The sequence below is a fragment of the Thamnophis elegans genome, chromosome Z (assembly GCF_009769535.1).
Source record: "Thamnophis elegans isolate rThaEle1 chromosome Z, rThaEle1.pri, whole genome shotgun sequence".
In the NCBI taxonomy this organism is placed as follows: Eukaryota; Metazoa; Chordata; class Lepidosauria; order Squamata; family Colubridae; genus Thamnophis; species Thamnophis elegans.
In genome coordinates this window covers 102,538,212-102,553,589 of record NC_045558.1, presented here as the reverse complement: position 1 = coordinate 102,553,589, position 15,378 = coordinate 102,538,212, and the positions used below count along the sequence as shown (strand labels likewise).

The following is a 15,378-nucleotide window of genomic DNA, read 5'->3' as shown; positions in this document are numbered from 1 at the left end:
GTGGAAATGAAAGAGAGAGAATGGAACTAAATGGAAAGGGAGGGAAAGGAAAAAAGGAAAGGAAAGGAAAGGAAAGGAAAGGAAAGAGAGAAAGTAATCTGACCCGCACTGTTACACAAATTTAGAAGAAAATGTAAAAATTAACATAATAGACTGTACATTGAAACAAGAAACAAACATCTAAGCAAACTGAAAGGATTCTTTCTTCTGCTTCTTGACACTTGGGAAACTACCTATATTAACATTACTCTCTCTTATTTTGTTTTTGTACAACAAAAAAGAAATCTACTTATTAAATGTCTCTTTAGGTAACTGTTTTGTTTTTATGTGGGTATACATATAGTCCAAGTATTTGTAAATTTTCTTGTTTAAAACCTCTCTTTTTGATCCTCTTGTAATTTAAAAGAAATGGTTTATGAAGTAAAAATGTGGACGTGGTTAGCACTTTTCCTTAGAAAACCGTGAACTCCAAATGTATGAAGGGAACACAAAACTTAGCAGAAGACGATTGCTGTACATAATTCTATAAGATTCCTGTCTTCCACTTCGTAGATTTGTGCCTCTACGTCTGATTACTGGTGCTGTTTTTTTTCTTGCTTATTTTATTTCATTCTGTTTTTGTTGATGTGTATTTTTACATGTTTGGCAATGGACCACTTCATTTTTACTGTCACTAGAAAATCTGAAATTAATATTGTGATGAGTAAAACCAATGTATATGATAGATAGCAAATTCTTTAATAGTTTACCAACCCTTTTGATTTGTATTCTGTGATTACTATGCGTAGAAAAGGGGAAAATAATTAAAAATAACATTATGAATATTGTGTCCAGTGATGACTGTATTTTTTATTTATGTCAAACTTATTGGCGTTCATCTCACAGTGCGAAGTGACACTGAGCTTCTTTACATGGGTGAGATTATCATTCATTTGATGTGAGCAGGGAAGTTTTCCTATGTTCTCCAACTGGTGCCTATGTTTGAGAGCAGATTTCAAATATTCCTTCCCAATCCCTACTCCTATTTTCTTCCATGTATTGTTAGGCATATTTTAAAATTCCTCTCAATCCTATTGCAAAAATCCAGCATTCTCTTCAATTGATCACATCATATTAAAATCACGTTATTTTATTCTCACTGCATATCGGCATATGAGCTTACCAATGTCAGTAGATTGGCCACTTTGGGGACAGAATGGAGGGTTAAAGTTTGTGATGGTCTGCTTAAGGGTTGACTAAAAAGAGTCTTGGTTAAGAAAAGAAGAGAAACTGTGTCCTGTGGTTCCCTTTTTCTCAATCAGCGTCTTCAAAGACAAAAGAACAGTAAATAAGATACACTGATACTACTAATAATAATACCAACAAAATGAAATTCCAAATATGAATGTTCAGTTCCTTGGATTTATCTCAATTTCTATATTTATTTATCCTTTCAGCTTTTTATAGGGATACATCTATCTGTGGCAAGTAAAAGTTAATAAAAAATAGTACAAATGAGAGTGATTTAACTCAGAAAGGCAACATAAATTTGTAACAAATTTCAGAAACATTCAACACATCATTTCAGTTTAGTTTTTCAGTTTTGTACTTTCACATCCTGAAGCAATAATTGCAGAATTAGAAGGAGTGGTATCTTAAATAATTAGTATTTTATTTTTTATAACTGAAAAATACAGAATTGCTTTTGTTTTCATTGGTGATAAGGTGCTAAATGGTCAAAATGTAAAGATAAATGACAAATAGGAAAAATCAAAGTGAAGCTTCATCCATTTCTTAATGAAACAAAGTAAAAATAAAATGATGAAATAGATTATTTTTACTCACTCACACTTTCTGTAACATTTTGATGTTTAAAATTATTTTCTCCAGTATTTTTCAATTATAACTTTGGCTTCAACTGTACACTAATATTTCTGAGAAAGAAATTTTTAAAAAGATCATTTATAGATTTTACAGATTATGTAAAGAAATAGATAATATTTAGATAAGATCTTATAATATTGCATACAGTTACACTTATCCTCACCCAAACCACAGAAGACATGTGTATTATTGGGCGTATGTGTGTGCAATAGAAATATAGTGCAATAGATACGCACATATAAAATTATCAAAATAAAATATTAGAAAATAATCGCTTTGCTGTTAATTGATGGTTACATGATAAAAACATGTCAATTGTACCCCTCTGAATATATCCAGAGAAATAAGGAGAAGGAATACTATAATTTCTTCTTTGAAATGGGTTGGATCTGAAAGACCAAATAAGCAGAAATGTATGTTCCTTTCTCAAGCAAAATAAATAATTTCAGTGGATAGTTCTAAGGGCGGAAACAGAATTCCTGAACTGTCCTATCACTCACCTTATGAGATTTTGCTGCATTGGACCACTACTATTGTGTTCATGGCATGTACCACTGCGGTAGTGTGTACGCCTTCAAAAACCTTAGTGCGCCTGTGCGGGTATACGCCCCGTCTTTCTTTCTTTCTTTCTTTCTTTCTTTCTTTCTTTCTTTCTTTCTTTCTTTCTTTCTTTCTTTTTCTTTCTCTTTTCTCTCTCTTTTTCTTTCTCCTTGTATGTCTGTGTGTACACACACATCACAAACACACAAACACAAACACACACAAACACACATGCATAGATATGTAAATATACATGTTCCACATGCATACATATACAAATGCATACGTATAATTACATCTATATGCTTGCCACCGTAAATATGTTTCTTACGACCCGATTATATATTTGTTTTTTTCCTTCTGTGTCTTGAAACTGGGGCATTTAATGTTTTAATTTCGTAGAGAATTTCCGGAAAAGAAATCACGGGAGAGAATATTCCTCCCCACCCCAGTCCGATTAAGCTGTGGAGAACCACTTTTGCTTTAAAGGAAACAAAACAATTTCAGAACAAGTGCTTCCATGCCTCCCTCCCTCCTTCCTCCCGCATTTCCAGACTACTACAGGTATGGGGACAGTGGTGGATCCCTACAGCGAAAGAAGGGACGAAAGCTTGGGAGGGCTTGTGCAGAGAGGTGGCTTCGCAGAGGAGGTTCTTTTAACCTTTAATGAAGGAGGTGTCGTTTAAGGCCCCCTGCCGAGATGTGGAAACCCCCCCCCCCCCAATCTTCGTATATTCTTCTCTCTTCTACTCTCCCTCTTTTTTTAAAGAAAAGATGGCGGCTGAGAAAAAGACTGCTGTTAAAGCAGTCATGAAGAAATGCAATAAATTCCTTGTTGTTTTATGAAAATTTACAACTTTGTGATAGAACTTTATGAGTGGCTGGGTTCTGCGATTGGCCAGAGCTGGTCATGTGGACTGCTAACCGTGAACATGAACTTTTTATGATTTCCCATGTGGTTATTCTACCATTCTTTTGGCCGCTGTACCTTGGGTCGGATCACTGTCCTCTGTAGGACTGTCGTCTCTTTTAACATTTTTTTTACTTTCATGTATAAGCTCAATAGGGCTAAAAATAGAGGAGGAGCAGGGGAAGCGCCGGCACAAACACACACACACACACACACACACACACACACACACACACAGTTTCTCTCATGCACACACACACACGCACATACACACATACTCTCGCACAGATGTACGCAGATATTTGGGACTAAGCTTAAATAGCTAATATTATTGATTCCCCACCTATCCTTCCTTTTCCAATTCTCTCTGTACTGATTCGGGTTCTCTCTCTAATGATGGAGGGGGAAATGGAGAATCGGTACCGTCTGGAAGCTTTGGTCATTTTTCAAAGAGGGAAGTTACTCCGTTTTCTGTACAAAAGGACGCGGCAAAGGAAAAAGCTATCAGAAGTCGCAATGGACGGCTATCAGGTTGGGACAATATTTGTCAGCTTACATATAAAAGCAAACGCAATTCAATCTCCCCCCTCTTCCTCCTCCTTCGCCTCCTCCTCTTCATCCTCCTCCTCCTCCTCCCAATCCAGAGAAGGATGGGCATCAAAAGGTAAGTTCATAATTTTCTAAAATTGAAGCTGATATTATTTGAAGGAAGCAAAGAACCGAATACAGATTTGCTTTCTTTTTATATGAAAATATATACATTAAAAATATGAGATGGTAAAAAGCTATTGTTAAATGTATCGTATAAGAGAAGGAAAGGAAGGAAGGAAGGAAGGAAGGAAGGAAAAAAGGAAAGAAGGAAAGAAGGAAGGAAGGAAGGAGGAGGGGGAGGGCTTAAGATATCCATGTCACCTAGAGAATTCGAGCTACCTCAATAATTATATATATATATATATATTAACATAGGGGGATACAACCCTTTCTGTAGGCTTCTTTTCATTCTTTTTTTTACCCTTCAAATCTCTTCCCCATCCCAGGAAGAACGATTTATCCAGACTTACTTGTCAGCGAGAGAATCCACTCATTTTAAGAAGTTCTGTACAGCAGCCAGTTCGATTTAGATCCTTTTCTCCAGGGTGTTCTGTATGGACGTAGGTGATTTTTCTTCTAACGAACTGTTCGTCTATGTAAGGCTGGGAGGGTGAGGAGAGACAGAACACAGAGTATGGTCACAACAGTTAATAAATACAATTAAGGAAAAATTTCAACTGCACTAGGTTTTAAACGAAAGATGTAAAAGACCCCAACACTGTAATAAAAGGGCGGTAACAGACTATAATCCACTGCCCACATTTGGGCGTTAACAGAAAATGCACGTGCATGTATGTATATGTGTTGCAAGATACAACCCTACTGTATAGAGATGATGATAATAATGTTTGAACATGTTGTTCCATCTGTATTTAGAAATTTTGTTTTTCCTTTTGTTGCTCCATAAATGATAATATTTTTGAATGGATTCTAATTGATATGCTTCTTTTTGAAAGGGGGAGGGACCTTCACAGAATAATTTAACATGTTTATTGACTGATGTGTTCAATTAACCATTTGCCAGTGAAGTGTTTAAGTATCTGAAAAATATTATTGAAAAATAATTACTGTTACCTGGTGCCGAATACTGCTTCTACAGTTTGAAATGTATTCAACAGCTAGTTAAACATTTTAAAAACAAAAATGATCTAACTTCGTAGCCTTTGAAGGTTTTTTTTTAATCAACATTACCTTGCTGCAAATAAATCACAACTGCATGAAATAAAAAAGGGGGGAATGAAAACATGCATATTATATGTCTTCTTCATTTTCATATGCAGTTATGACTGTTGGACATAGATTTAATGTGGTCTTTCTGATTCTCTGTACCCTTCTGTACTATACAGGCATTTGAGAGTTGAATCATGGTTGTTGTTGTATTAATACAATAGGTTTTATTCCATTTTCAAACTAGTACTATTTCTAAACCGCTTGTTTTCCGTTGTTGTATTAATACAATAGGTTTTATTCCATTTTCAAACTAGTACTATTTCTAAATCGCTTGTTTTCCGATATTCATGTGTTCATTTTCTTTTTTTTTTGCTCTTAGGGGGGAGTATCACTCAGGTTAAAAGATGGCCTGTAAGTGGGTTTTACCCATTTAGATAAAGGCCACTCGTGAAAGAATTCCTATTGCTTAAACAACACAGCTAAGTTGTTTATATGTGTGCAATTTACCCCTCCCCTATGTAGCACATATTCTTTTATTTTAACTGTTCGGCTTTTTACTCTTCCTCTGCCTTCTCATTCGGTGCTGTTTGCTGCCATCTACCGGCCAATTAAATAACTCTTCGAGTTCCTTTCCATGCTCTACAATGATTAATTTCCCATGAAAACTAGTTTAACTAGACCAAGATTTTCATTTTCTACATTTAATGTATTTTTGTCATGTAATGGATTAGGCATGCCTTACAGAATCTGGAAAAGTGACTGAAGAGAATTTCTACCCGTCTATTTTATTTAAGATTGTGTTAGTATGTGTTAAAGTGCATTCATGGTAGCAAATTATTCTTTTTAAATTGCATGAAGTATTTTTACAGCTTTGTAGAATGTTTAAGAACATTTAAGATGGGACCTGCGTATGTTTGTAACAGTTAAGAATATTTTTCCTAAGGAATTATGTAAGATATTTTGCTTCATTGTTTCTGGTAAATTGTTTCTGGTAAATTGTTTCTGATAAAAATGAGATACTTTTTTCAATGTATGTCTGACAGACCTATTCCATTTTTCAACAGAAAGACAGTTTGCGATTACTGTTCAAAATTTTTCTAAAACAAAATTTTATTAATCATAGGCTATTGGGGAGTAGAAACCCCCCCATCTCTTTCGCTCTCACACACAAACTTATTATCCAAATCAGACTAAATATAATTATTTTATCTTCATGCCTGAATTATATGTATTCCTCCAGTTAATATAGACTATGATTTTTGTGTAAATATCATTATAATGGGGTAAATCCTCTTTCAGGATTTTTGAGATACTTTTATTTTAGAATACCTCTCATCACACAAGATAGCCAAGTGACAAATACTATTTCTGTTATTTTCAGAGAGCTGGAAAATCTATTAAAACATTGTTTTGCAGCATTTTTTTTTTAAATCAAAGATTTTTTAAAAAATGTGGTGGCAGCTAGTTTGTTTTGTTTTGTTTCTTGACTTTATTCTAAACACCCATTTCCCCTTCTAGTTAATTATTAGCTAAATCCTTTTGATAAAGTAATGAAAGGTAGTTTCCCCATGCTCTTTTTGGAAAAAAAATCCCCTGTGATCCCATTAAAAAGATAATTATACATTGTAGGGGAAGTGAGGTAAATTAAACACAAATGGCTGAAAATTAAAATTGAATGGTTATATGTTTGAAAAGAGGAAATTGAGAGGCTAAGACAAAATGTGTGTGTGTGTGTGTGTGATGAGTTGTATGCCTTTAGTAGGTTTTATAAATGCCCACAATATAAACATCAGTTAGACTTGTGGTAAGACAAAAGAAGCTCATCTCTTGTGAATACTTTTATGATCCTAAATAAATTTATGAGGCTATTCAATTCCACTCCCCCTCCCACCTCCGTGTGTGTGTGTGTGTTTGTGCGCGCGCACGCGCAGGGTGTGTTTAAAGGCCAATCTTAAGTTTATGGTACCAATTTGATTCTTCTGTCAAAGATCATGCTGTTTGCTGAATTCCAACACTCCCATTTACAAAGGAAAAATAGAATTTTCTTACTTGCTTGCCATTCTATATCTTATTGAAAATTTAATGATTGCTTAAGCTTGCTTCAACTTTTCCCTCCCCTCCTTTTGCCCCTAAATAATTCCCTGGCCTAGCATGTGCCTAAAGAAATATTTAGGTGTAGATTTTAATCCCTTCATTTATCTCACATCAGCACCAGCACTTTTCCTGGTGCTTTCTAAAATTGGATTTTGCTAAAGCAAAAAGGCAGGAAAGAATGGAGAGGAAACAGGAGGGGGAGGGTCAGAAACATGGAGCACATTTTCAGCAAAGCACCAGCTACATACTTCTGTAAACAAATACTGTTAATTTTTATTAATTATTCACATACTTATGCCTTAAACTGGTGAAGATAAATTTTCTGAGCTTAAAAAAAGCTCTGTCAGTATCCCCTAACAATAACAGGGCATAGAAAAGAGTTTCTTTGCCCTATAGCTGGCTCATGTTATTTTCAACTAATAAAAATATTAGTTGAAAAATATTTGCCCACCATAAAAGTTTGCCAAGGGACCTATATTTTCCCCTATATTTTCACAGTAATCAGAGGGGGAAGGAGGAAGAAAAATTAGATTTAGAAGAGAAGAAGAAAAGGTTGGTGGGCTATGCATTAAAATAAATATTCTCAACTACCTATGGTCTTAGATAATATCTGATAGCTGATATAGAAATCAAACAAATAAATAGATTGATAAACAAATTGCAATAAAAAGGGATTATTCTGACCCAAAATATTGATTACTGAAACTGTTCTCTCCCCACTAGTACAACATACACCCAACTTAAAAGATAGACTAGCATTCAGCAGGCTTTCAAGTCATTTTCTGGTATTGATTTATTCTTTTTAACAGCTGTAAAATCAAAATACATGTGTTACATAGAAAGCAGTTATTATTTCCAGGATTTGGCACATAGGAAGTTTTTTCTTCATATCTGGACAATAAATAACTACTGGCGGAGCATAAATTAATCTGTGGTTTAACTTTCGAGTTTACCTATTTTCAGATTTAAAGTTTCAAAAATTTTGCATCGTTTAAAATGTTCCATCTGAATTGCCAAATTTGAATAGTGGAACTTTTCTGCAACACACAAAAAGGTCTGAAAAGGGCTAGGCTTTTCTCATTGTAAAGAGTATAAATTAGAGACTCTTTAATGTATTTATTATATATTTCAATTTTAGCTATTTTCTGTTCCCTAAACCATCCTTTACCAGACCAATGCCTCTTTGCCCACATTCACCCATCCACAAAGTGTATTTCCAGTACCAGTTCTTAACATTAAATATTAAAATAATCAAATAATCCACTCACCAATCTGTGAGATTTCCCTGTTATTAAGCAAGTAACAGAAGTATTGTGTTGATTTGAAATTAATTAGGGTTGTTTTTGCTCAGATCCACTTTCTTACTCTTCTTCCGCCCAATTTTCTCCATTTTTACATATCAGTAAAACAGATTAGTTTAAAGTTAGGAGGTACTCAGAACATAAAGGATAAGGGGGAAAGAATCAGCAGGAACACAAATCAAAGACCTGGGTAGTTTGTGTGTGTGTGTGTGTGTGTGTGTGTGTGTGTGTTTTGTGTGTGTGTGTGTGCGTGTGTGTGTGTGTGTGTGTGTGTAAGAGAGAGAGAAAAAGAAAGAAAAGGAAAGAGTGCCTTGAACAAACAAACAAAAATTACTCCCCCTGCTTGCAATTTCCTTTCATTCTAAGAGTTCTACCATAGTAGTGTTGGGACCATGTGGGTTTCTATGCCATTAAAACAGAGGCTAACAAATTAGATAGTAAACCAAAGTATTTTGTGGTTCCTTAACCCTTGACAGAAAAAAAAATCGCATTGGTCATTAAAAGGGATAGCATTGCCATGTAAATCCGGTCTGGGAGCAATTGAGGGTGTGTGGTAGAGAATTCTTATGAACAGATTGCACATCTGTAATCAAGGGATGATAGAGAGATTAGTTGCATTACAGTTTCATTTGTTCAAAAGCCCAGGGAAATCCTGTGGTAGGTAAAGGAAATCAGGAATACGGGTGAATTTAGAAAGAGGTGTGTATGTTTGCAGATTGGGGATGAAGGATGTGAGATCGATAAACAGTGCTTCAAAGTTTTTTAAGAATCGAAAACAGCACGCTGTAGTGGCTATTTTTTGTGAAAAGATGGAAGAGGAGCTGGATGAACGGATGGATAAATTGGTCGGGGTAAAAGGAGCGAGAGAGACAGAGAACACACAGAGAGAATGAGAATGACAGTGGTGGCAATATGATACACAGGGCAAGTAGCATTTTACAGTTTGAAACTACTCCTGTTGTTGTAGAAGAAACCGGAACATTGTTATAAGAGTGCTTGAATTCACAATTGCATAGAAAAGAAGTGGAATTGGGGAGAGTGGAATAAAGGGGCACATCTTTTAAAAACTATCTGCCATAAGCGTGCTAAAGGCAGGGTAATTTTATCGCTGGAGATCGAGGCTTGCCCGCCAAGTGTGAGAACTGGTGAGGAGAAGTCAAACTTCAAACTCCAGCCTTTAGGTCAACTTTTTCATTCCCCTCATAGTTATCTTTTTAAAAAGTTTTAAAGCAGACCAAAGAATTAGAAGCGAGTTTAATTTTATTCCCGAATTTATTGCAAATTCAAACGCACTAAATAGAAAACCGGAATTTCCCCCTCTGCCTCCAAAATTCATATAAACCATTCTGACATCTCTCACCCCGGGACTATCCCCTGCTTTGAATTTCATAATTTGATGTTAGATGATCAATGGGGGAGGGGGGTTGGCAGTCAGACCAGCAGCTGCCTTTAACTCTAACCTGTCCAAAGATGCGGCCTGAACTGTAAAAACGCAAGAGGGCACCGTTCTTTGCGCAGAATGTCGTGGGAGCGGAGCTCGAACACCGGCAATGGCTCTCTCGGACTTCGGACACGGGCGCAAACTTACACGGGAGGGATTGGGTTAGATCCGAGACACAAAATAGGCGCGTGAGGGTAGAAACACATACCCAGGTGGAAGCAGGAAAGTTGGAGATGGGACGGGTGTGCGGAGAATAAATTGTAAACCCATCCTCCAGATGCCCGGTCGGTTGAACCTCCCGAGGAGTTTAATAATTCTGAGCTCTGTCCTGCGCTCAGAGGACGCACCAAAAGAGGCTGGCTGGAATTTATCTCCCTTCTCCAGATGCAGCAATTGAGCGCTTGAACTGGCTGTACAGAAAAGGCTCCCCATTGCCCCCACTTGAACCCAAAGGTGTGTGGAGGAGGGAGATAATATGCCTTCCAACTCTCTTCCTCCAGGTACTTATATGAAAACCACAAACTTTTCAAGTTGAAAATATTTCCCATGTTTTCCTCCTCCCTCTCCACAGTAGCAGCAAGGATAAGATTGGTGTCATTTTTCATATCTTTCACTTTTCCCATGTTTGTTTATTACTACCATATATATATTTATATATCCCCCAGTAGATTTTCCTAGATATGTGATAAAGAGTGTGGAGAGAGAAACAGGGGTAAAGAGTGGTGCATGGGGGGGGGGCGTTTCTGTTGTTTAAAGGTGATAGTGTTGGTGGCAGAGATGCTTTCACTGGTTTGTTCTGGGGGGTCCCCTGTGCAGAGCTAACCCCTCTAGGGTGCTATTTCGCAGCCTCCGACTCCTGCTATTGGTCAGCGCGTGATCAGATGGTTCTCTTCCCTTATGTCCCTGGTTGGCACGCGGCCATCCCCCTTCAGCTAAAACCCAATCTCCCATATACTGCTAATAGCTAAACCGCTTGGACTATAAAACGCAACAAATCATAAAGAGCAAGGGAAAGAACAGACGCTGTTCTTCTGGTTAACTATTATTATTGTTATTGTTATTATTATTATTTCCAATGAGTTCTTATTTTGTCAACTCTACTTTTCCGGTGAGCTTAGCCGGGGGTCAAGAACCCTTCCTGGGACAGCTCCCCTTATATTCCACGGGCTACGCGGATCCTTTAAGGCACTATCCAAGCACGTATGGAACTGGGGGCGGTGGGGTCCAGGATAAAGGTTACGCGGCCGCGCCTTACTACCAGCAAACCAACGGAGCTTACAACCGGAGTCCAGCCTGCGATTACGGGACATCTGGTTTTTACAGGGAGAAAGAGACAGGCTGTTCTCTTTCTAGCCTAGAGGAGCCTGTTCAGTTCGGCCAGGAACAAGCCCGGAAGTCAGAATGCTCACAGAGCAAGCACGTTTTCGGGGACAACGAGGATCAAAAGTGCTCCACGCCAGTATACCCTTGGATGCAGAGAATGAATTCCTGCAATAGTAAGTTGCTTTCCCCCCTCTCATTCTTCCCAATCATGTTAGGTGACAGATGGCTACCCAGATATAGCAGGAAATGTTTTTCTTCTAATCTGAAGCAGCAGGCAGTACAGCCTGAAACTTCCTTCAAACTTTTTTTGCACTGCTTACACTGTGCTTCAAAGACGCTGCCTGGCTTGTTTATTTGTTTGTATATTTGTTATATTATCTGCAGGAACTTCTCTAGAGTTAGGTCCTCTCTTTAGCCAACTTTCTGCAACTGAAAGTGCAGAGATTTATTGATTGAGCGATTCTGTCTTGTAGAAGGCAATGTTAGCTGTCAACTCACTAGGGGTGATTTAGAAAGGTGTCTTGGCACTCATACTCATCCCATGCATGCACACACTCACACTTGCAATTGCTATCAAACTGACCCCCCCCCTCTGCCCAATTGTTTTCAATAGATCTGGATTTCAACTTATTTTCCACACACCTCTCTCTCTCTCTCCCTCTCTTCCCACAGTGATACAGACATGGTACCCCTGTGCCAATTTAGCCAAAGGCATATTCAGCATATTCAGCCAGTTGTATAATGTCAGGAGGGCTTAAATATTTGAAAAGAGAGAGCTAAATTTTTAATGAAACTCAAGCGTAATTGAATGCCTGCCTGAAGAGAAAGTTGTAGATAAGTTTTTCTTTCACTCACTCTCCCCACCTTCTTTGTGATCAACAACTGCCTCCAGGTGCCATATTTTCCATGAAAATTCATTTAAAGAAGGATAGCCACAGCTTATCCTCGCATCCCTACATTCCAAAGGGAGGGGAAACTAAGGGAAATCAGAGATAGGTAGATGTATAGGTAGGTAGGTAGGTAGGTAGGTAGGTAGGTTGGTAGGTATTTCACTTAAGTTGTGGAGACTAAAGCAATTAGAACTGAATAGCGGAGGGGAAGAGAATATAGAAATAAAAGAGAGGATATATGTATATGTGTGTGTGTGTATACACACAGACACACATGTATCTATATTTATATATATTTATATCTATCTATCTGTTTATCTACCGACATATTAACCTTTACGCCATTGCTCTTAGAAACGCAACTCTGTGAAGGAGTGTTGTCATTCATCTTCGTTTAAATACCCCCCCCCCTTTAAGCCACTTCCCGTTCTGCTGCTTTTGAAAGCTCCACAGCACGTTCAAAGACTATTTCAGAGCCTATTTCTCCTGAAAATTGCAGCAGGCGAAGAATGGGATTTATTCCCAAGCAAGTGTCCCAGCGCAGCAATTTTAGTCCCTGTGAATACTGCTCAGGAGGGCACTCCAGTTTGCAGGGAGAGAAAGACAGTGTCTTTGGGTGAAGAAGCAGTTCGCTCAACTGCCCCCCCCCCCAAACAAAACGAGAAACAATAAGCTTCTGGGTTACAGCACTGTTTTCCAAAGTTTTATCCTCTCATTGAAAAAGATAAACAAGCAAAGAAACAAAACAGATTGCATGGTGGAGTTGCAAGTTTTTGATCTGAGATATCTGGGTGCCCAGTGAGACTCAGCCAGGGGCAGGCATCTGGGAAGTGTATCTCCAACTTTTCAATTAAAACGTGAAACAGAATTATTCTGGAAAAAAGAAATGTTCCCAAGCTCGAAGCTAAAGCTAATTAGGAGTGGGTTCGATTTTCCCTTGTATTAGGTAGGACAGTGGGTTTTGGTCGCTAAGGGTTGGAAACAAGAGAGCGGGGCCACTTGGAGTAGGGAGATTACTGCAGGAAATAGGTCTTCTCTCCCCCCACCACCACCTACGCGCGCACACACACGCGTGCACACCCACAAACACAACAACACACTCTGGCACTTAGCATAGACATTGGCATGTTGTATATGTGTAATTCCAGTAAACGTTCAGTAGCACACGCTTGCCTTCTTCTCCATCCCCACCAGGTTCCTCCTTTGGGCCGAGTGGCAGGCGAGGCCGGCAGACTTATACACGCTACCAGACTCTGGAGCTGGAGAAAGAATTCCATTTTAACCGTTACCTGACCAGGCGCCGCCGCATCGAGATCGCTCACGCCCTGTGTCTGACGGAGCGCCAGATAAAAATCTGGTTTCAGAACCGAAGGATGAAATGGAAAAAGGAAAACAAGCTCCTTAACTCCACTCAGCTGAGCGCCGAGGAAGAAGAGGAGAAACCAACGGAATGAAAGAGCAGAAGGGAAGGGGGAGGGGAGAAAGAACCTGAGAGCTCGAATGAATGCAGAATGAATGAATGAATGAATGAATGAATGAATGAATGAATGAATGAGGAAGAAAGCAGAATGTCAACAGTTGGGGAGCTCCAGAAATGACAACTCCTCCCACCCAAAAGGCACAACTGGGACAAACATTTTTGTAAAATATTTGAGACTGTATGGTGGTGTTGTCCTTTTACACCCTCAGTTGCATTGGATTATTGAATTTGTCGTATCATAACCATGTTTCTAGTCAAATTTATTTCCCCACTCTCTTTATTGCCCCTTCCCTTTGCCACAGATGGGGTTGTGGTTGTGTTTTGTTTTGTTTGATTTACCTTTGGGTGTCCTCCTTAGGATTCTTGTTAACCCTTGTATTTAAGTGGAGGTGCTGCAATATATGTGTCAGATTTGGGCTATTTGATTGTCTTTATTTCGTAAAACAGAAGTGTCATGCACGATTTTACTTATTTGTTTGCTTTTTTATATAAAATTAAGTTAATCAAGCCCTGGGTTCTCTGTCATTTAAGGATTATTGTTTTAAGCAAAATTATATTAAAAAGGAACAATTGCAACCTAAAAAGTATGGTGGATTTTTTTAAAGAGGTTTTTTTTAAAAAAAAAATCAGTTATTTTATTACAATTTGTATAGTGTTGTATTTGTAGTTTGTGTTAGCTATGGAAATTTTAAAAGACCTATAAAAAGAATAAAAAAGATAAAAACAAATACACATTGAGAAAAACACTTGTTATGTTCATAATTTAGGATGTGTTTTCCTTCTCCCCACATTGTTTCTGAGAAATATATCTATATGTCCATGAGGTGTATGGTAGTAAAAAATAAATTTAAAAATCTGCTTTAAAAAAGCTGCGATTTCCTTAATGTGAACAGGGAAACAATTCCTTAAACACTACAGAAGTTAGACCGACGAAAGTCCCCCCCCCACTCGCGCACTTCCAGTTGCTTAGCCTAAACTTAAATAAAAGACCTTTTCATCAAGAATATATTGGAGCTGACATTTAACTTTAATATGGATTTTTTTATTGTTACTGCACAAAAGAGTTATGTGGAGTGCACACCACACATATAATAAATCAAAGAAACAGCCATAATTCTCTGTCCCATTCTACATCTGCTAAAACATACATAACATTTTCATAGCCTCTAAAACATTGGCTTAAGTTCCTCTTAGGTAAATCTCCCCAATCCTCTTTCCCAAGCCATCTAACCAGCCTTAATATCTCACGCCAAATTAAGCTAAAATATGAGACTGTGAGCTAATAACGTTCTGTGATCAAGAAAAAAGGGTTAAATAACCAATTTAAAAGGAAATATTCAGGTGAAATTTTTTTAAAAAAAGAGAACCTTGAATCTATTTTTCCTATAACTCTTTTTCCTTTCCTTTCCTTTCCTTTCTTTTCCTTTCCTTTCTTTTCCTTTCCTTTCTTTCAAAGCATTGATTACTTAAAGAAGGTTAACAATTCTTTGCTGTTGTCCTTAGCAAGCTGTTAACAGCTATCCCCGTTTGTTTGTTTTTACTGTTTTATATTTTCTGATTCTTTTTGAAAATATGAAGTGGTGAAACAATAATTTCCAATCTAATACACTCTTATCTCAAATGCCCAAGTATACATGAATTAATTTCTTCCCACCCCAAATACAATGAAATCATGTACTCTGAAGTCTTGCAGCTACATAATACTTATTCTCATTGCTACACTTTTTAGTAGCTGTGATTATTGTGATTATGTGCCAGTTTCAATATGGCTCATA

At 37.6% G+C, this 15,378-nt stretch overlaps 1 protein-coding gene across 1 annotated transcript; it reads left to right on the top strand.

The window, feature by feature from the left end:
- Positions 1-10,985: 10,985 nt before the first annotated feature.
- On the top strand, positions 10,986-13,577 carry HOXB6 (homeobox B6). The gene is made up of 2 exons (XM_032237716.1): positions 10,986-11,406; positions 13,318-13,577. The coding sequence occupies exons 1-2, from the start codon at positions 10,986-10,988 to the stop codon at positions 13,575-13,577; spliced, it is 681 nt and encodes a 226-aa protein (XP_032093607.1).
- Positions 13,578-15,378: the final 1,801 nt, after the last annotated feature.

Bases quoted from the DNA above. Each gene is read 5' to 3' on its own strand.
- HOXB6 (XM_032237716.1), top strand. From the start codon at position 10,986: ATGAGTTCTTATTTTGTCAACTCTACTTTTCCGGTGAGCTTAGCCGGG. The intron at 11,407-13,317 runs GTAAGTTGCTTT...CATCCCCACCAG, and splicing joins GAGAATGAATTCCTGCAATA to GTTCCTCCTTTGGGCCGAGT.